General features: G+C 35.1%; 1 protein-coding gene across 3 annotated transcripts in view; it reads left to right on the forward strand.

Moving 5' to 3' along the window:
* Positions 1-16,666, forward strand: part of LOC145291179 (uncharacterized) — a 315,627-nt gene extending 298,961 nt beyond the window's left edge. For all 3 annotated transcript variants that reach the window (XM_080136747.1, XM_080136757.1, XM_080136763.1), the window contains exons 20-21: positions 147-251; positions 16,103-16,666. In XM_080136747.1, the coding sequence (XP_079992873.1) occupies positions 147-251; positions 16,103-16,245 (248 nt within the window). In that variant the 3' untranslated portion in view covers positions 16,246-16,666. The remainder of the gene's footprint in view (positions 1-146; positions 252-16,102) is intronic.
* Positions 16,667-21,832: the final 5,166 nt, after the last annotated feature.

Below are 21,832 nucleotides of genomic sequence, written 5' to 3' on the forward strand. Positions count from 1 at the left end.
GTTGAAATGAGATTTTTCGATAAAATAAGGAATCCTTCCAAAAAGTCTTAATAAATAGAAAACTTTCTGTAAAATTGCATACATACATACTTTCATGTTTATTATTGTTATTGATTTTCCTTTTTTTCTCTTTGTTCCATGCATAGATTGTCCGCTAGTTCAAGCTGTCAGTCGGTACGAAGCTCGTGAAGGAGACGAACTCTCACTAGACGAAAATGATATTGTCAAAGTATTACGGAAACTGAACGATGGCAAGTAGTATTCATTTGAAACAAGCTTTCAATTAATTTTATGTGAAAAAAGTTAGTGGTGTTCAAAAACATAGAAAACTGCATTTTGACATTTCACTAGGTATGGCCCAAAATTTGACATTTCACTAGGTATGGCCCAAAATTTGACATTTTACTAGGTATGGCCAAAATTCTGTACATTATTTAACCCTTTTAGCAAAAAATAAAAAATAGTTCAACATAATTTTGCTGTGAAGAATAGTTGAAAAAAATTTCATAAATCATTTCTTTTTGAAAAGAATTGAATTTTTTAAAAGTAGTTTTACTCAGCTGAGAGGATTTAGATAATTGTAGAACTACATACAATACTTGGTTAAGACGAAATTGTTTGGAACTATTAAAATAATTTCCAACCTTATTGATAATGTTTATAGATTCATTAATCTATATATTAATACCATAGTATACGTGTTATTTTGTGTGTGACGCTCACATCTTTTTTCTTCCGAGTGCCTCGTTTGTTATGGCCTTCCATTTCTTGTAATAAATAATTTTACCAAGAATTCTTCATATGTTTTGGTTTCGAGTATAGCTGAAGGAACTCAAGTTTTATATATATATACACACACACACACACATATATTCATAAGTTTCGATATTGATTCAAGTTGATGCACCGGAGTCATATGGATATATTTTTCTTAATTTTGAAATCACAACTTTATAATATATAAGAATCAATAGAAAATTGACTCTAATAATATATATATAATCTGCATAAATTAAAATATCATATTTAAGCATATTTTATGACTGGGCTACGCTGACAAATACTTTTGCAGTTTTCAAAAAAAAAAAAAAAAAAATCAGCTACAATAATATCAGGGCGTCTCTATTTACGCTGAACATCCACAGAATGCCAACAGCAATATATCACATATAAGAGTTCACTGTGGAATTTCAACAGGTCCCGCTAGGTTTTTATTATTGCTTAAGTTTGAATTTATGAAATCATAAATCAAATCTGACACCACACCAAAGCTATAATCATTTTAAGATAATGTTTTAGTTTTATAAGAAAGTTCAAATAGATCAGTTAGAACTTCAGATGGAAAATATGGTTTCGTTTTCAATTTCTAGTCATAAGATCTATTTTATTTATTGTGAATTTATTTATTATTAATGCATTATTTTCCATTCTGAAAGAAGTCTAAAATTTCTATTTCAAAATGAGATGAATTCTATGTAGTTATGTTAAAAAAATAAAATAAAATTGTAACAGACAGATGGACAAACTGGTGTGGGGGTGGAGGGTAAATCAAAACAAAATGGAAAATAATGAATAAGCAAACGTAATAATCCTGTTTAAATAACTTTTTCTTTTTTTTTTTTTTTTTTAAATCGGGGGGGGGGGAAGACAGCAAACATGATGCAAAATAAAGAATAAGCGAACAAAAGAAATAGCATAAATAACCCTGCTTGAATGTTAAAACTTAAAAAATGAGAAAAGCAAAAACAGTGAACGTGATAGAAAAATAAAAAAACGAGTGTAAAAATGGCATAAATAACCCGGTTTCAATATTAAAACTTTAAAAATAAAAAAATAAAAATATTTCAGATATCTAGGGTCGAACGTGCAATCTCAAGATAACGACGCTGCCACTATAACGACTGGTCTATGATCATGTGAGCGAAGTTTTTTTTATATTTAAACTAATTCAAGAACAATTTTTTGTGCATGTGTGTTTGGCTAAACTGTCATGAAAGAACTATGTTTATACTCCTCCTTGTAGAAAATGCCCAGTTGAGGGTGGAGGAATTAATGTTTTAGCCAATTTTTCGATGTTTGTCGTCCGAAGAGTCGAGCTTCAAAACAATACCGATCTCGTGAAAATCCGTCACCGCTGTCGAAAGTTTTAGGTAGTCATACAAACATACATACATACATACCTTAAACAGATTTTTGCCCTTTATATTATAGATATGCAAGCATTGTAAAACTTTCTCAGCAAAAGTAATCTCGTTGATAAACGGTATGGGTTTCTCCTGCAAGATGAATAGCTGACGTGCTAATTAATATTGCACAGGATCAATGAATCTATTGATGAGGAACTTTGTTTTTAGACTCTTATCAATTAACATGTCAAAGGTATTTGATATGGTTTTGCAGAAAAGTTTGCTTCACAAGTTTGCTATGAAATATCTGGAAATGTCTTTACTATCACATCCTTTCTCTGAAAGGTCATAAAGTTGGTATTGTAGGTGCTACATATAAGATTAATAAAAAAATTTAATTAGTAAAAATATTATATTACACAAAATTATATAACTTCTTAAAAATAAAAATATACGTTATAATTAAATCTACCTTTTTTTTTTTTTTTTTTTTACTTTAGGTTTCTTTAGAGAAAATTAAAAAATGAGTGTAAATACATGTTCTTGAATTTTTCATAAAACGATCAGCATCAATGTGTATTTGTTTTCATCAGACTATACCTTGTATTGACTTTTTTTTGTTTTTGTGTGTGATGACAAATGCCTATTCAAAAAAAATGGAGTGACAGGGTTAGCGCAACATAACATTTTAAAAATCCTAATTTAATCCTTTAAGGAAATTAATATTTATATACATATATGCTGTGGATAACACACTTGTATATTTCTAGAAGAATCACCTTCATTGTCTGCAGAATGAAAGTTATCTGTATGTATGTGTGTATTTTTTTTTTTACATAGGCGTCACCACTTATCAAGGCCGATAGGCCACTCAAGGATAAGGGTTAAAGAGTGTAGAGTAGTAAAAAGGACAATATAGTAATCGATAGTAATGGAAGTTCGGTAAATTTGTTAACTTAAGTGGAACGGCTCATCAGAAACTTGCTCACGTTGGACTTGAAGACAACCATATTATAGACAGCTGGAAAGCAGGAAAACGGAAGACAATTCCACAGGCGTGCAGTTCTAAGAAAGAAGCTTTGATCATGGAATCTATGTTTAGGTTTAGGTACAGATAAAGAGTGGGGAAAATTATTGATAATGTTTTCAGCTAGTCTAGTGTTTCTTGTGAAAGTTTGGCAAGGGGGGACCATAGATTGAAGCTCAGTTAAACACTTTCCATGAAAATAACGATAAAGCAGAGACAAACTCACAACATCTCTTCTGTGAGATAGAGGTTGCAGCGAAGAGAAAAGGACATCTCCCACCAGGCCACGAAGTCTATTTTGAACCCTATCAAGGCAGGACAAGTCTATTCTAGCAGCTCCTTCCCATATGTGGCAACAGTATTCCATCCTTGGACGTATCTGGCTCTTATATAGATAGAGAATTGCATCAGCAGTGAGATATCTACTGGATCGATAGAAGGATCCGACCATTTTTTCAGCGGCCTTGGCAACAGATTTGATGTACGTATTCCATTTAAGATCAGGACTAAAGGTCAAGCCCAGAAGCCTGTCAAAACTTGAGGCCTCCCCAAGACGAGAGCCATTCATTTTAATTGATGCCAGATGGGGATCAGAACGTTGATGATGTAAAGATAGAAGCTTGGTTTTAGATGCATTAAAAGTAACCAGCCACTCCTTTCCCCATTGTACAACGTGATCAAGATCAGAGGAGAGAGAATCGGAGAGAACTTGGTCGTTTACTGTCTTAGATGTGCTACCATAGATGGTAGTGTTGTCAGCAAAAATGTCTACGAATGATGTAAGGATGTGATTTAGAAGATCATTAATGTAGATCAGGAAAAGAGTTGGGCCCAGGATGGACCCCTGAGGGACTCCAGCATTTATACTGTGAGCTTCTGATATCATAAACCAGACACATTTCGTGTATGTATATATATATATATATATATATATATATATATATATACATACACACACACACACACACATCTATTGTAGAATTTTTTTAAATAGTTATAAATGAGTAAAAGTTTAAAAAACAAAACATGATTTCATTTCATTACAGTAGAACCCTGCAATATGGTTGCTCTAGGATACATTTTTTCAGGTTACAATGTGGTATTCAATATTTTTCTGGCATAATGGTTATGGTATTTGCCCTGCCTTATGGCATTATTTGTAATATTATTTGATTATATACATGTCTATTATATACTGTACTGTATTTTGTTACTAATTTTGAATGCCATATCCCCGGGTTCTACTGTATTCTTAAATGCGAAATGTGTCTGGTTTATGATATCTAAGCAAATTTAGATTTATTGTGTAAAAATAAAAAAAAAATAAAAAAAACTGGTTGGGTAAATGTCTCTTTCAACGTCACTCAATATAACACTAATCTAACAAAATGTTTTGGGTAAAATTCGATTTTATTTGTTTGTTTGTTTCCATAGTGATACACTGATTCTAACAATATTTTGATGCCATTTTTGTACAACAATTTATTTTTGATTTTCATTGGAGCCAAATTTCTTTCTCTGGATTATTCTTTTCAGGTCCACAAACAGCTAATAGTTACTGGTAGGCAAGATAGTTGTAGAAGCAATTTGAAATGTGATCCATTTAATTTTGCCATTGTTGCTATCAATTCATAATGCTGACCAATCTTGTCTTGATAATGCAAAAATATTTTGTGTTGTAACAGTTGCACACAGTGCTCTTAATTGTTGGCCCATTGTTTTTGATGAATTTTTAGCAAACACAGGATCCACTTTGGACACAACTTTCAAATGCTTATGCAAAATAGTGAATGCACTGTATTCTGATATCTTCAACACTTTAGCTCACTACTGCATTTATATTTACTCTCTATCGCCCCCACAACAGCGGAGTTACTATCTTTCCAAGCATATCTGAGAAAATTGACCAAGTCCTTTCTACTTACCCTTCAGCTAACATTCACGTATGTGGAGACTTCAATGTTCACAACGTCGAATGGTTGACCCACTCAAACAAGACCGATGATGAGGGGAGGTTCTGTCATGATTTCTCCATTGCCTATGACCTCACTCAGATTGTTCAGGAACCTACCCGTGTGCCCGATAATGACAGCCAGTATGCGAGCCTACTAGACCTTTTTCTCACAACTTGCCCTGAACTATGTTCAGTTTCTGTTCTGTCGCCTCTTGGATCTTCCGACCACTCTGTTGTATCAATTAAGATAAAAATGAAATGTAATAAGTCCCCAGACGTACCTCTTCATTGTACAGTATATCGATACACTAAGGCTGACTGGGATAGCTTCCGTACATTTATATCTGATCTACCTCTGCATTCCATGTTTAAAAAGGATGTGTCCTCTATAGTATTAGACCTAACTGAATGGTTAATTGTAGGTATTGACCATTTCATACCCTCTAAAAAGTTTCAGCAAAAACCTAACAGCCAGCCATGGTTCTCTCCAGAATGTGCTGCTGCCATTGCGCACAGAAATCACTTTTTCCACTGCTTCAAACGTAATAGATGTATGGAAACTAAAGCCGTTTTCAGGACTGCCAGCAACCATTGTAAGAAAGTAATAAGGAACGCAAGAGAGTTGTATGCTCAATCTGTTAAGTCCAAAGTAGCTGAGCAGCGGCTTGGTTCCCACCAGTTTTGGCAAATAGCAAACAGAATCCTGAACAGAAGCGTGTGCTCCATCCCAACTATTATCAATGGACCTGAGGTAATCTCGTCAGCATCAGACAAAGCCAAACTCTTTGTCAAGAACTTTGCAGCTAATTCTACCCTTTGCGACCAAGACCGCCAACCCCCAATATTTCCTCCTGTATCAGAAAACACGCTATGTGATATACGTATATCTGTACGTGATGTTGCGAAGCTAATCAAAAACCTTGATTCGAGTAAAGCAACTGGCCCTGATGGTATTCCAATTATAGTACTCAAAAAACTTCAACCTGAACTAGCGCCCATACTTACAAAACTGTTTAAACGTTGTCTTAAGGAGAATAGTTTCCCATCTCCCTGGAAAATCTCATCAGTATGCCCTGTATTTAAGAATTCAGGTGATCGCTCATCCCCCTCTCAGTACAGGCCAATAAGTCTCCTGTGCGTCATGAGTAAGTTGCTAGAATCTGTGTTAAATACACAAGTAATCAACCATCTCAACAAAAATAACCTTCTTAGTGACACTCAATATGGTTTCCGTTCTGCTAGATCTACAGCAGATGTCCTTACAGTTATATCGCATAGGATTAGCAAATCTCTCGACGGTGGCAATCTTTCTAGGGCAATTGCTCTTGACATATCTAAAACCTTTGATAGGGTATGGCATAAAGGTTTACTTCATAAGATCTCTAGCTTTGGTATAGCTGGAAATGTCTTCTCAATTATTAAATCATTTCTTTCTGATAGGTTCATAAGAGTAGTAGTTGAGGGACAAAAATCAGAAGCTCACAGTATTAATGCCGGTGTCCCTCAGGGATCCATCCTGGGCCCAACTCTTTTCCTGATCTACATTAATGATCTTCCAAATCATATCCTTACATCATTTGTAGACATTTATGCTGACGACACTACCATTTATGGTACCACATCTAAGACAGTAAACGACCAAGTTCTCTCCAATTCTCTCTCCTCTGATCTTGAGCACGTAGTACAATGGGGAAAGGAGTGGCTGGTTACTTTTAATGCATCTAAAACCAAGCTTCTCTCTTTACATCATCAACATTCTAATCCACATTTGTCATCAATTGAAATGAATGGCTCTTGTCTTCAGGAGGCCTCAAGTTTTGACAAGCTTCTGGGCTTGACCATTACTCCTGATCTTAAATGGAACACGTATATCAAATCTGTTGCCAAGGCCGCTGGAAAAATGGTGGGATCTTTCTATCGATCCGGTAGATATCTCACTGCTGATGCTATTCTCTATCTATATAAGAGCCAGGTACGTCCAAGGATGGAATACTGTTGCCACATCTGGGCAGGAGCTGCTAGAAAGGACTTGTCCTGCCTTGATAGAGTTCAAAATAGACTTCGTAGCCTCGTAGGAGATGTCCTTTTCTCCTCCTTGCAACCTCTATCTCACAGAAGAGATGTTGCGAGTTTGTCTCTGATGTATCGTTATTTTCATGGAAAGTATTCAACTGAGCTTCAATCTATGGTCCCCCCTCGCCAAACTTTCACAAGAAACACTCGTCTAGCTGTAAACACTATCAATAATTTCCCCCACTCTTTATCTGTGCCTAAACCTAAACGTAGATTCCATGAACAAAGCTTCTTTCTTAGAACTGCACGCCTGTGGAATTGTCTTCCGTTTTCCTGCTTTCCGGCTGACTACAATATGGTTGTGTTCAAGTCTAAAGTAAATAAGTTCTTGATGAGCCGTTCCATATAAGTTATTAAATTTACCAAATTTTCATTACTAATGATTACTATATTGACCAATTTCTACTGTACACTCTTTAACCCTTATCCTTGAGTGGCCTCTGGGCCTTGATAATGTGGTGATGCCTTTGTAAAAAAAAAAAAAAACTCTGCTGTATCATGATTGACGAAAAATGTTTATGTAGCACCACAGACAAGAAAATGTGCACTAACCCTAAGTTTCAGAGGCTACATTTTTAACTCTAGTGGTGGACCCTTCAAGAGTGACCAGACTCTCATTGGTCACTGGAGAATATCGCTCAGGTGCTCAGAATGCACAAAATGTGCACAACCCTAAGTTTGTGTGAAAACACTTTATTTTGGCTGACTTTACGTCACTTCAACTTCATGCTGAGTTCTCTTTTCACAACGGCTTGGTCTGTATCTTCACTATCTTGTTGGAGTCAGGGTAGATCTGGAATCGACTGCACCTTCAATTCGATAGGCAATCAACAAATAAAAAAAGAAACTGGTCATTTTTCTTATAAACAAAAAAATAATTATTCACTGAAAGTTAAAAAAAAAAAAAAAAAATTGATCGTTTATAAGTTTCTGACACGAGATGCAAATATTCAGAGACTGATGGCTTCTATTAGTAAAGTTTTGACAAATAACCCTAAGTCCGGGGATTGTCTCTGCACAGTATAGATTCAGTAGCTTTGAGCAGAGTGAGACTTAAATTAAGGGTTCTTTTTCTCTGAATCATGTGGCCCCACTGGCGTGAGTGTCTCAAGTCAGTGACTCCTCTCTGATTGGTATGAAAGCCCCAGACAGCTATCAGAGCATGATCTCTGGGCTATTTTTGCCTTTTATTATATGAATCCAATTCCCAGAATTCCATTTCACAATTTTCAGAAAACCAATCTCTGCAGTTTTTGAAATTCTCAAAATCTCTGACAGCCACTCTCAACAGAAGGGTTCATTGCCTTCACCCTCCATTGGATCTCTACCTTTCACCATCACTCATATGGGAGTGTACCACTTTTTGTTTTTGTTTGTTTCATTTGCATAACCAAGGGTTTTTTGTTTTTTCGAAAGGCCATTTTGAATGAGTAAAAAAATGATTTTTTGTTACTTTTTGGGAGTGATCAAATTCCCTGGACAATAATTGATACACTTGACTTTGTATCTACCATCTTGTTTTTCCTTATCCAAAGAAACTCATAACATCTGAGCTATATTTTGGGTAACCGAATAAATTTTGACCACCCAGAATTTGGTTAACTACTTTTTCTTAACAGAAGTGGCCTATTCAGATGAACTTGTCAAATCACCAGAAGGTGCCATTTCTTACATTTAAAAAAAAAAAAAAAATATCTTTATATTGGAACATCATGTTTTCAGTTAGTGTTCTTTTTCAATGGCCATTTATGTTAACGGAAATTATCATGAAATAAAACAGATTTATAAGATTAGTGAATCTCTCGACAAAGGCTTCCTTTCTAGGACAATTGCTCTTGACATATCAAAGGCCTTCGATAAGGTATGGCATAAGGGCCTACTTCACAAGATCTCCAGGTACGGTATAACTGGAAGTGTTTTCTCAATTATTAAATCATTTATCTCTGATAGGTTCATAAGAGAAGTTGATGGGCAAAAATCAGAAGCTAACAGTATTAATGCTGGAATCCCTCAGGGATTCATCCTGGGCCCAACTCTCTTCCTGATCTACATTAATGATCTTCCAAATCACATCCTTACATCATTCGTAGACTTTTCTGATTCTCTCTCCTCTGATCTTGAACACGTGGGACAATGGAGAAAGGAGTGGCTGATTATTTTTAATGCATCTAAAACCAAGCTTCTATCTTTACATTATCAACGTTTTTATCCTCATCTGTCATCAATTGAAATGAATGGCTCTCGTCTTGGGGAGGCCTCATGTTTTGACAAGCTTCTGAGCTTGACCTTTACTCCTAATCTGAAATAGAACAAGTACATCAAATCTGTTGCCAAGGCTGCTGGGAAGATTGGTGGGATCCTTTTACTGCTCCAGAAGATATCTGATGCAATTCTCTATCTGTATAAAAGCCAAGGATGGAATACTGCTGTCACAATGCCACATCTGGGCAGGAGCTGCTAAAAACAGTCTATCCTGCCTTAACAGAGTACAAAATAGACTTTGTGGCTTAGTGGGGGATGCCCTTTTCTGTTCCCTACAACCTCTCTGCCACAGAAGAAACGTTGCGAGCCTGTCTTTGTTTTATCGTTATTTTCATGTCAAGTGCTCGTCTGAGCTTCAATCTCTAGTCCCCCCTCATCAATCTTTCACAAAAAACATCTGTCTGGCTGAAATCACGGCGATTAATTTTCCCCACTCTTTATCTGTGCCTAAATCCAAGCGTAGATTCCAGGAGCGAAGCTTCTTTCTTAGAAGTGCACAACTGTGGAATTCTCTTCCGTTTGCCTGTTTCCCACCTGACTACAACTTGGATTTGGATGTCTTCAAGTCCAATATAAACAAATTTTTTTATTTATTTATTTTTTTTTATTGCATTTTCACCCCAAACAAGGCACATTGCCACTTTGGTGCAGGGGGCTACTAAAGCATCATGGGTACTGTGTAGGGAGTTGGGCAGCAAGATGTCGGTTCACGTTACACTTGAACTTCTGCATGTCAGTACAGTTGGGGGAGCAGGGACCAGGAAGGGAATTCCAAAGTCTAGCGGTTCTGGGGAAGAAACTACTGGAGTAAAAGGCTCTCTTACATCTAGGGATCTCTACTGTGAAGGGGTGGGATTTTGCTGCTTGTCGGGGGGGTATTTACGTCGAGGGGATACAAGTGCTTGCAGTTCGTCAGAGCATTCACCGTTTTAATTTGTAAAACAGGCAGAGGGATGCAACATTTCGTCGATGGGACATAGGCTGAAGTTTAGATGACAGTTCAGGACCTTTCAGATTGGAGATTCTCTTTTGAACCTTGTCTAGGAGCGAGAGACTAGTGGCAGATGCACCAGCCCAAATATGACAACAATACTCCATACATGGGCGAATAGTGGCCTTATAGAGGTATAGGATACTTTCAGGCATTAATAGCTTTCTAGCACGGAAGAGACAATGTTCTCAATGTAATTTTTCAAACTCCTGTTTCCTGTGAACGTTAGGCTGAGGAGTTTAAAAGATGTACTTTCAGATAAAGAGTCATTGGCTATTGCTATTGGTGGTAGGGAAGGTTTCTTGTAATTATTGAAGAAGTTTAGTCTTGGCAGCATTGAATGTGACCATTCATTTTTGTCCCCATTCCACCACGGATCGGAGGTCATCCTCTAGTGTTTCTGCCATTTCTTTAGATATGTATTCATTTGTTTTCCTGTCGTGTCTCTTATAGAGTGTGGTGTCAGCAGCATATATACCCATCTCAAAGACAATTTTGTCAGGGAGGTCATTTATTAATATTAAGAATAGCAGTGATCCAAGGATAGACCCCTGAGGCACTCCCGCATTTATATCATATTGTTTAGATGTAAGACCGTCAAGGACAACCTGGATTTTTCTCTTATCTAAGAAGGATTTAATTATGTTATGTATTCTTTCAGTGATACCGTATGATCTGATTTTCTTGAGAAGACACTCATGCCATACCCTGTCAAAAGCCTTAGATATATATAGAGCTACTGCTCTACCCTCCCCCGCTTTGTCCAGTGAATGGTATATATGTTCAGAGATTACAGTTAGGATGTCTGCTGTGGAACGGGCTTGCTTAAATCCATATTGTTAGTCAGTAAGAAGTTTAGCATCTGTAAGGTGATGGACTAGAGCTTGGTTAATTAGGGTCTCAAATATTTTGGCGAAAAGTGAGAGGAGGCTAATGAGGTGATAATTTACTGGGTCAGTTCTTTTGCCAGAATTCTTGAAAACGGGTACCACAGAAGCAGTTTTTAAGCAGGCAAAACAGCAAGATTCATTAAGGCATTTGTTGTAAAGTTTGGAGAGAACTCGAGCTACTTTGGCGGCACACTTTTTTAATAGCACAGCCGGGATGAGATCAGGTCCACATGCTTTTGCAGTGTCAAGATTTTTTATGATAGCATGCACCTGAGAAGGGGAGATTTTCAGATCGTCTAGTGTGGCATCTGTCTGCAAAAGAAACTCAGGAAGGGGGTGGTTAGCAGAGTCCAGTGTGGAGTTGGAGGCAAACCGTCTAGCAAGCATGTTAGCCTTCTCAGTTGCAGAGCAAACAATCTCATGATTGTTGGATAATGGGGGAATTGCTGATTGCCCATTATTTACTACACTATTGTAGATTTTCCAGAAGTCACGGGTTCCTAATTTCTGTGCTTTGATGCGTTTTTTAGTGGTTTCAGTAAATTCTCTTTTAGCTGTCGCTATTTCTTTCTTACAGTTATTTCTGGCTTCTATATACTTCTGTCTGTTTGATCTGGACTTATGTCAGTTAAATTTGTGGTACGCATGCTGCCTTTGCGCTATGGCAGCTGCACAAGTAGAAGTAAACCATTGGGGAGAGTGGGGCTTGCTATAGAATTTGCGCATGGGAACATATGCTTCAATTGCCGTTTTGAACCATTCAGTGTCTCATTTGTGCAATTTTCAGCAGGAAGTGAAAAAATATTTTGCCATGGAGCATCCCTGATGAGATCCCTGATGGCTTCCCAGTCAGCCTTTTTATAATATCTCGTTGTTTTGAGCAGTGGCTCTTCAGTTTTGGCTCGAGAGTTTAGGGCGATTTCAACCATTACTACTGCATGTTCGGCGTTCCCTCGAGGGCTATGGGCATTCGTTACAGTCATCGGGAATTGTAGTCAAAAACAGATCTAGAAGTGATGCATGTTGTTCTTGCTGGTCTGGGAAACTGGTTGGAAACGTATCCATCTGTGCCCGCCCCCTTAAGTAAGACACTTTATTAAATCTCCAATACTACCGATTACTACGATACTATCCCATTGATTACTGTACACGCAATAACACTTATCCCAGAGTGGCTTCTGGGCCTTGATAAGTGGTGACCTCCATGTAAAAAAATAAAATAAAAAAGAGTGTACACGCATTACATTGATATCCTAACAACCTTTTGTAACAATATTCTTTCTTTCCATCATTATCATCAGCATTGCAACATCAACTTCATCGCCACCATCAACATCAGCATCATATCCAACGATACTCTCACATTTATGCTTTTGATGTTTTTTGGAACAACTACCAAATTTGTTTGATTTGAGTTTTCAGCATCTGTACAATTGCATTCTTCAAAGTCAGCATATCACCTCTTAATGTATTTGAAGAAGCAGAGTTTGACTAATACTTATGAAGCCATTTCTTTGCTTGAACAGTATATTTGAATTCCATTTTATTTCTTTTACTATTTGAGTTTATAAAGTTATAATTTTTATAAAAATATTTATTTCAATGTGGACAGCCATCATGTTCCATCACTTCTGTACTCGGATATCTGAATGTAATTTTTTTCTATGCAATCAAATTTCATTTTTTTTTTTTTTTTTTAACTCTAAAAATGTTGCTGGGTAGGTGCATTTTTAAAAAAATGTAAGCAGTTTGAAATTTAGTTAAGAGTCAAATTAGATATCACACTTAAAAAGTGTAGACAATGACAAAAAATCAGAATATACATATTTTTTCTTAAACAGTACATCAGATAAACCACAAAATGTTCTTGTAAATTCATTACTATTATTTAATTCATTCAGTTTTATCTCAAATAATTATACACTCGTCCCCTTTTTTTTCTTTTTCTTTTTTACTTGTGTTCACCCCTAACAAGGCATATTGCCACTAGGACGTAAGGGGCTACTATTTGGGACCATGCCTAGGAAAGATTAACAAGATGTTGGTTTAAATTACATTTAAACTTCTACATATCAGTGGTCAGGGAAGCAAGCAGCAGGAAGGGAATTCCAAAGTTTAGCTGTTCAAGGGAAGAAACTATTAAAGTAGAAAAGCTTTATGGCATTTAGGGACCTCAGCAGTGAAGAAATGTGATTTTGTTGCTGAGGGGGCACAAATGCAACAAGTTCATCAGAGCACATTCCATTAAAATACTTATAAAACAAGCACAGAGATGTAACATTGTGGTGATTGGATAAACATTGGAGCTTAGTTGACAAAGTGGGAGCTATTAGATTAAAAACTATTTCGGCCCTATCAAAGAGAGAGAGAGAGAGAGACTAGTGGGAGATGCACTAGCTGAGATGTGGCAACAATACTCCATGCATGGGGAATGGTGGCCTTGTAGAGGTACAGGATACTATCAGGTGTGAGTAGTCTTCTAGCACGATAGAGGGAACCCACCTTCTTTGCAGCAGCCTTCACAATCTCCTCTGTATTTGTTCCAGTTCATATTTCCTGTGAATTTTTTTTACACAGTGGTCACCACTTATCAAGGCCCAGAAGCCACTCAGGGATAAGGGTTATTGCAAGTACAGTACATTAGTGTGGAGATTTAATAAAGTGTTTGGGGTGGTTCATTAGAAACTTGCTAATGTTGGATCTGAAGACATCCAGGTTGTAGTCAGGATATTAAGGAATATTAAGCTGAGGATTTTGAAGGAAGAATTCTCAAGTCGGGTGGTATTTGTCATTTTTTTTTTTTTTTTTTTTTTTTTAATTTTTTTTTATTACATTTTCACCCCAAACAAGGCACATTGCCACTTTGGTGTAGGGGGCTACTATCAGGGGAAACATCTACTGGGGTACTATGTAGGGATTAGGGCAGCGAGATGTTGGTTCACGTTGCACTTGAACTTATGCATGTCAGTACAGTTGGGGAAGCAGTGACCTGGAATGGAATTCCAAAGTCTAGCAGTTCTGGGGAAGAAACTACTGGAGTAGAAAGATCTTTTACATCTAGGGATCTCTACAGTGTGGGGGTGGGATTTTGCAGCTTGTCGGGTCTGTCGAGGGTGTTCACGTCGTGGGGGCACAAGTGCTTGCAGTTCTTCAGAGCATTCACCATTATAATACTTGTAGAACAGGCAGAGGGATGCAACGTTTCGACGATGGGACAGAGGCTGAAGTTTAAATGCCAGTTTAGGGCCTATCAGATTTGCGACCCTTTTGAACCCTGTCAAGGAGCGAGAGACTAGTAGCCGATGCACTGGCCCAAATATGACAGCAATACTCCATACATGGGCGAATAGTGGCCTTATAGAGGTAAAGGATACTTTCGGGTGTTAGAAGTTTTCATCGGTGGCTGGAGAGGCATCTTGTAATTGTTAAAGGAGAGTAACTTAGTTTTACTAACATTAAATGCTACCATTCATTTACTGCCTCATTCTACTAGGGTCTGGAGGTCATTTTCTAACAATTCTGCCATTGTCTTAGATTTGTATGCATCCGTTTTTCCCTTGTGTATGTTATAGAGCATTGTATCAGCAGCAAATATATCCAACTCAGACACAATATTATCAGGAAGTCGTTAATGAATATCAGCAATAATAATGGTCCAAAGATTGACCTCTGAGGCACCCCTGCATTAATATTATGCTGTCAATGACAACCTGGATGGTTCTATTGTCTAACAAGGATGTAATTATATTTAGTATATGTCCAGTACAACCTAATTTTCATTAGCAGCTTTTCATGCCAGACTTTGTCAAAGGCTTCTGATATATCAAGGGCTAAAACCCTTGCTTCACCCACCTTATCCAGTGCATGGTATATGCGTTCAGGGATGACTGTCTAAATGTCTACAGTAGAATGACATTGCCTAAATCAATACTATTTGTCAGAGAGAAGATTAGCTTTTGTGAACTGGTGGATTGATTAAGGTCTCAAAGATTTTAGCAAAGAAGGGGAGGAATCTGATATTGCGATAATTGAGAAGGTCAGTCCTTTAACCAGAATTCTTGTACACTGGTACCACAGAGGCCATCTTCCAGCTATTAGAGAAGCAAGATTCAGCAAGGTATTTATTGTAGAGCTTGGAAAGTACAGGGGGCTAGCTCAGCTGAGCATTTCTTAATTAATATAGCAGGGATAAGATCAGGCCCACATGCTATGTATTTTTATGACATTGTGAACATGAGAAAGGGTGATTTTTTACATCAAGTGTGGCTTCAGTTGACATAGGAAAATTTGGGAGAGTTGTTTGTTGGCTCTAAGGTGGAGTTGGAGGTGAATCACAGGGCAAGCTGTTCCACCTTCTTGGTTGTTGTGTATGCAACCTTCATGTTGTTGGATAATGGAAAATTACTGATTGTCCTTTATTCACTACACTATTATAGATTTTCCTAAAATTATGAGCTATCTTCTGGGATTCTATGCACTTCCTGTATATTTCAGCATGCCTTCTTTTGGTTGTAACTATTTCTCTTTTACAATTTTTTTCTAGCATCTATAAATTTTTGCTTATTTGTATTTGACTTATGACGTTCGAACTGGCAGAATTTAAAATTTTAAATCAGATTAAGCAATTTGTTTGCTTTATTGGGGGGGGGGGGATCAAAGTATTTTGGTACATTTCTAATGTGAGGTGAAATATTTAAAATTAAAAAAAAAAAAATAAAGTTCCATATAAATAATTTCCATAAAAAATTGATTGTTTAATGTGAATTTTCTCTTTTGTAGGTTGGTATTATGGTGAAAAGAATGAGGATAATGAAATGGGCTGGTTTCCAGGTGAAGTAACGAAGGAAATTGACAGTGATCATATACGATCACGTAACCTACGCCTCACATATCAGGTGGAAGGACATATTGAAGTGGAATAAACTTGCCATAACTGTTGGCTCGAGATTTTTGCCTTCTCAAAATGCTTTCTTTCTCTTTCTCCCCATATTTGGTTAAGACTCTCTCTACCTCCCTTTCCTACTCTCAAAGTGTAAGGATAATTTTTATTTTACACATTCCAATCTTGAACGTCTGTCTGAGGGGGAGGGGGACAAAGAGATTAAACGGATGAAAATCCAGGAATTAATGGAGAAAGAAAAATGTGCAAAACAGAAATGGACGATGAGAATAATGTAAGAAAAAAAAAAAACAAAAAAAAACTACAGTATTAATATTGCTCAGAATAGAAAAAAAAATTTCGCTGGAGAGAAAAGGGGAGATAACTGGACATTTCCTAATCATTACCTTGTGTTGTGACGCATACAAAAATGCATTTCTTTTAATTAAAAATGTACCCAGCATTCTTCTCTCAAAATCTTGATTTTGTAATCAAAATGACTAGGAATTTGTCTAGAGAATTATGCTAGCCGGGGCAGGAACTTTTTTTTCTTAAAAAAAAACAAAAAACCCAAACACTCAAATTTTTTTTAAAAATAAATTTTCTCCAGATTTCTGACAGTTTGCAGATAGACAATTCATCAGACACCATTTTGTAAATATGAAAACAACATAAAAGTATATTGGATGATATACAACATGATGGGAAATGAGAATAAATTACTAGAAAAATGTGATTTGTGTGTGTATACATTTGCATATATATATATATGTGTGTGTGTGTGTGCACATTCGCTCACATTGTTGTTCAGGAATGAGCTTTATCAAAACCTGTGCAATATTTATTCATATTATAAATTGTAATATAAATGTGGAATAATATTTGTATTTATCGCGATATCACTTGCATATCCCTCCAATATAGTAAGATAATATCTTAATAATTGGTCTAAAATTATTACAGTGAATTAGGTTTTGGAAATATGTTGCTTCCAAACAACTTATTTTTACTGAAAACTGTTTTAGTAGAAAAAAAAAAAAATTAAGAACGGAAAGAAAATTTAATCATCATGCAAAATATGGATAAAAGACGAACGAGAGAGGAAAAAAATGTGGTATAAAAAAAGGGAGATAACTCAGTTCAAATATTTTTATATTGCAACTGTATCATTTTCTAGTAAGGGGCAGGTATTAACCACACATTTAACCATTAAACAAAGTGGCGATCTCCCATTTTTTTTTATTGATTTCCATAGCGATACATTTCTCCGTCTATTAGTCTGATCTACGCTTTGAATATATATAATTAATCAGTTCTTGTCCAGAAAGAAAAATCTGTAGGATGTATGTACCCGTGATGAAATGAAAATATATTCCAAAGATCATCTAAATGGATCAAGTAATTTTATTTTTAAATATCATTTTTAAGCAATTACAACATATCTCAAATTTTGAATTGTCAAGTTTCTCCTTTGTTTTTACCCCCCCCCCTCAGAAAATGGTGAGCAAAGATCACTTGTAAAATTTGTTTTTTTTTAGTTAAAACTACTTGATCAATTTACATGATTTTTGGAATATTCTCGTTTTCTCATGGATACATACATCATGCAATTTTTTTTTAATTTGTTTTATAATATAGAAGGAATTTTAGACAAGAATCTTTTTTTTTTAATATTGCAACTGTAAATTGGGACAGTATTAGCCAGTTTTTATTTTTGTTTACTGATGAAACTTGGAGTTATCTCCCTTTTTGATTCCTAACACATACACAAAATGTCTTTTTCTCCATCTATTAGTTTGATCTTGCTATAATTTACTGTTTTTTCATGTTTCTCATTGTTTTACTAAAACATGGTAAGTAAAAATAAGTTTGGAACACTGAAACTCTGCCCAAACCAATTTCATTGTAACTGATCCCCAACCAATCATTTAGATCTGACTGGTTTGTAAATGAAGCAGTGGCACAACCTCTAAACTTTATCAAATGTAATTCTCATAGAATTAATCCCCTGAAATATATTATGGTTATCACAACTGCACCAAAATAACGGGGGGGGGGTATAGAAGTTCAAAAAGTTAAATATATTTTAAACAGTAATCATTACTATTATCAACATTTACTTGTTTTAAAGGAAATATTGTTAGGAAATTAGTGAAAAACAATTTCATTTTACCTAATCATTTTGTGACCTATTTGCATTAAAAATATATTTAAATAAGTTTTAAACTAATATATTTTGCTGTTAATTGTCACTGATTAAAATAAGCCACATTAACCGTTTTGATTGTGGACAGAAACTAACTACATAACCAGGGCGGAAGCAAGTAAGGACCAAATACTTGGCGTTTACGTTTTCTGCCTTACTTGCCACCACTCTGGTTATGTACAAAGCTTTTGTCTAGAATAAAAATGACTTTATGTAGAAGTAAATTAGTTTTAAATTAGTTTTTTCTACAAATATGTCATTAATAAGTAAGGTAAACGAAAATAGATTGTTTCTAATTTCCTGACATTATTTCCTTGAAAATTTGTCAGTAAAAATATTGATCATCTTTTAAACACTATTTTTTTTCTATCAGTTGAAATTTTTTTCAAGTTCATTAATTCAGAACAAAACTTGACATTTAGTTAGTGCTTGAAAAAAAGAAAAAAAGATATTTAATGATACATTTTAATCTCTCATTTTCGTATTTCCATATTTTTTGTAATTTTTCAACATTGGAGCAAGCCTTGACTGTTTAATTAATAATCTAATTACTTTTTAAACATTTTTTAACCCAATTTATTCGACTTGTTTCCTAAATAAAATGAATTCATGAAGTGTTTGAATACTGATTAAATTTTATATTAAAAAAATAAAAAGTGACGTTTTTAACTTTTCGGTTAATTTCTAATAAAATAAACTTAAAATCATTTTAGATCAATTTTATTTGGTAAGGTAGGAATTCTTTAATTGATACTGAAATTTTACTCGTTTTTTTTTATTAATAGTTTTCGTTAATATAAGATTAACTATTAAGAAACTAAAAAAAACTTTTTTAATTTAAAAAAGTATAAATTTCAATAAATTTATTAAAATTTGATTCTAAATTTTAATAAAGAGAAAATCATTCTTTGTAGCTAAAGAAATTTGAAATTTTCTTTAATATTTTTGATAAGTGACCATTTTAATTAAATTTTGTTTCTAGATGTGAGTTTCACTAATTATGCTTAGTTGCTCGACAACTGCTGATTCTCTATCATTAGCATTCAAATCTCTTCCCATCTGCCCAAACAACGTCAGATTCTAATCAGTATTCACGCAATTTTAGTTTTAAAATAGTAAATGTTTACCATACAAAATGACAATAAGAAACTAAATATATCAATAAATTTAGTTCCCTAAAACTAAAGAGTTATTTTGCCAAATATTTTTTTTAGTCCATATAATCTTTACAACTGAAAGTTATGATTTAATTCATTGTTTAAAATACAGCAAGAAATATTTTAAAACTAGCAGTCCAACAAAAATTGGAGATTGCATGAATAGTAAGTGATAGAAAATCTATAGTAGCACCTTTCAGGCCAATACTTGTGTCGATAGGCATAAACAGTGAAACCGTCTTAATGCCATTTAATCTGACATTCACCATTTTCAATGTCGAATGCCATTATCTCTCAAAAGATAACTTGTTTTTCTTTAAGTTTGAAAAATAATTTAAAATTTTTTTTTATTTTATTTTTTTTTACATAGGCGTCACCACTTATCAAGGCCGATCGGCCACTCAAGGATAAGGGTTAAAGAGTGTAGAGTAGTCAAAAGGACAATATAGTAATGGAAGTTCGGTAAATTTGTTAACTTAAGTGGAACGGCTCATCAGAAACTTGTTCACGTTGGACTTGAAGACAACCATATTATAGACAGCTGGAAAGCAGGAAAACGGAAGACAATTCCACAGGCGTGCAGTTCTAAGAAAGAAGCTTTGATCATGGAATCTATGTTTAGGTTTAGGCACAGATAAAGAGTGGGGAAAATTATTGATAATGTTTTCAGCTAGTCTAGTGTTTCTTGTGAAAGTTTGGCAAGGGGGGGGACCATAGATTGAAGCTCAGTCGAACACTTTCCATGAAAATAACGATAAAGCAGAGACAAACTCGCAACATCAAGCAATAAAATTGTTTTTCCTAATCTAATTGATAGACCTGTTTCACCTAATTCCGATTTTCTGCTACAAAAAAATTTATGAAAATAAAAAACATTAAAAAAATGATAATGTAAAAAAAAAAAATCTATTTGTGAACACCATTGCTTTTACTTTACAAACTTCTTGTTGATATTGCAATGTAAACCAATCTGAATAAAAAGGACAAAAAAAAATGTGGCCATATTTTTTTATTTTTATTAAAAAAAAATTTTTTTTTAACTTTGCAACTTGAGAATATAATAATGTAGCAATGTTAACTATCCCAGCCCAATTTTTCAGCGAAAGTGCCAACTTCTTAAGTTATTCTTTGTGTTAGCTGAATTATTCTAGATCTATCATGTTCATAGGGAAAGGTCAAAGACACGAAAGTAATAAAAATGGATTTGTTAAAGAGGGATAAAGACCTGGTCAGAGATAGTTTGGAAATTTCTTGAAACCATTTCACACATGCCAGCACATAAAATAGACATTAAACCATGTTCCATGAATTGACCATGCTACCTCAAACTGTTGTACATCAGCCAAAGAACTCTTATTCTTTCAACATCATCCTATCATCAGTCTCCTGTTCTGTACACATCTTTCTACACTGTGCAGATTTCATCTTTCACTGATCATCAGATTTCACCCAGTCTTTACACACCACCATATTATATATTTATGCAACACTCTCACTCACCCGGTTTCAATTCCATACATCACACTGTACACGCATAACTGATAGACTTTTCCCTTGCTCAACACTGGTAACGCTCTGCTGGTTAGTAATGGCAAACCTTCTCTGAACTTAACTCCATCCATTCGTAATTCTTGCAATCCCTCAAGCACCTGCTTCTTCCTATGCTCTAATAGTATCACCAAGATAACTTCTATACAACCTCAACATTTTTGCCATCCTAATATACTTTCTTCATATCGGAATTCTCACCTGTCTACTTGTAATTTCACTGCACCTTTCCTATACACAATGCTTGTAAGTACCATGAAACAAAAAAGTTGCACATGACTCCTTTTCCACAAACTTAAATAAAATTAATTTTCATTAAAGTGAAATTGATATGTTCTAATTCTGATTATTTTAAAGTTCCAAAAAATGAATATTTTTTGCTTGTAAAGTTTTCTTTTATATTTCTTTTTAATGTAAGATGAAAACAAATCTCCTTTGGGGAAACTAAACCAAAATAATTGTGAGAAAGCATGACCTACCACCCACCCCCACCCACCTCATCTTGCTTGAAAAATTGTTACCATTTATTTGACTATCCTGGGTGCCCGGGTGTTTTTAATAAAAGAGAGAAAAAAAAAAAAAAATGGTAATAAGCAGGTTTGAACCTGTACCATGAAGAAAAAAATGTGACGTCTTTGCCGTTGTCCAATTGCCAAACCAGAAGTGGTGAAGGTTTAAATTAAGGCTAGTCAATCGAAAATTGAAAATATCAAAAAAAA

Source organism: Euprymna scolopes, chromosome 2, assembly GCF_053919585.1.
Source record: "Euprymna scolopes isolate OS-2025 chromosome 2, ASM5391958v1, whole genome shotgun sequence".
Classification (NCBI taxonomy): Eukaryota; Metazoa; Mollusca; class Cephalopoda; order Sepiida; family Sepiolidae; genus Euprymna; species Euprymna scolopes.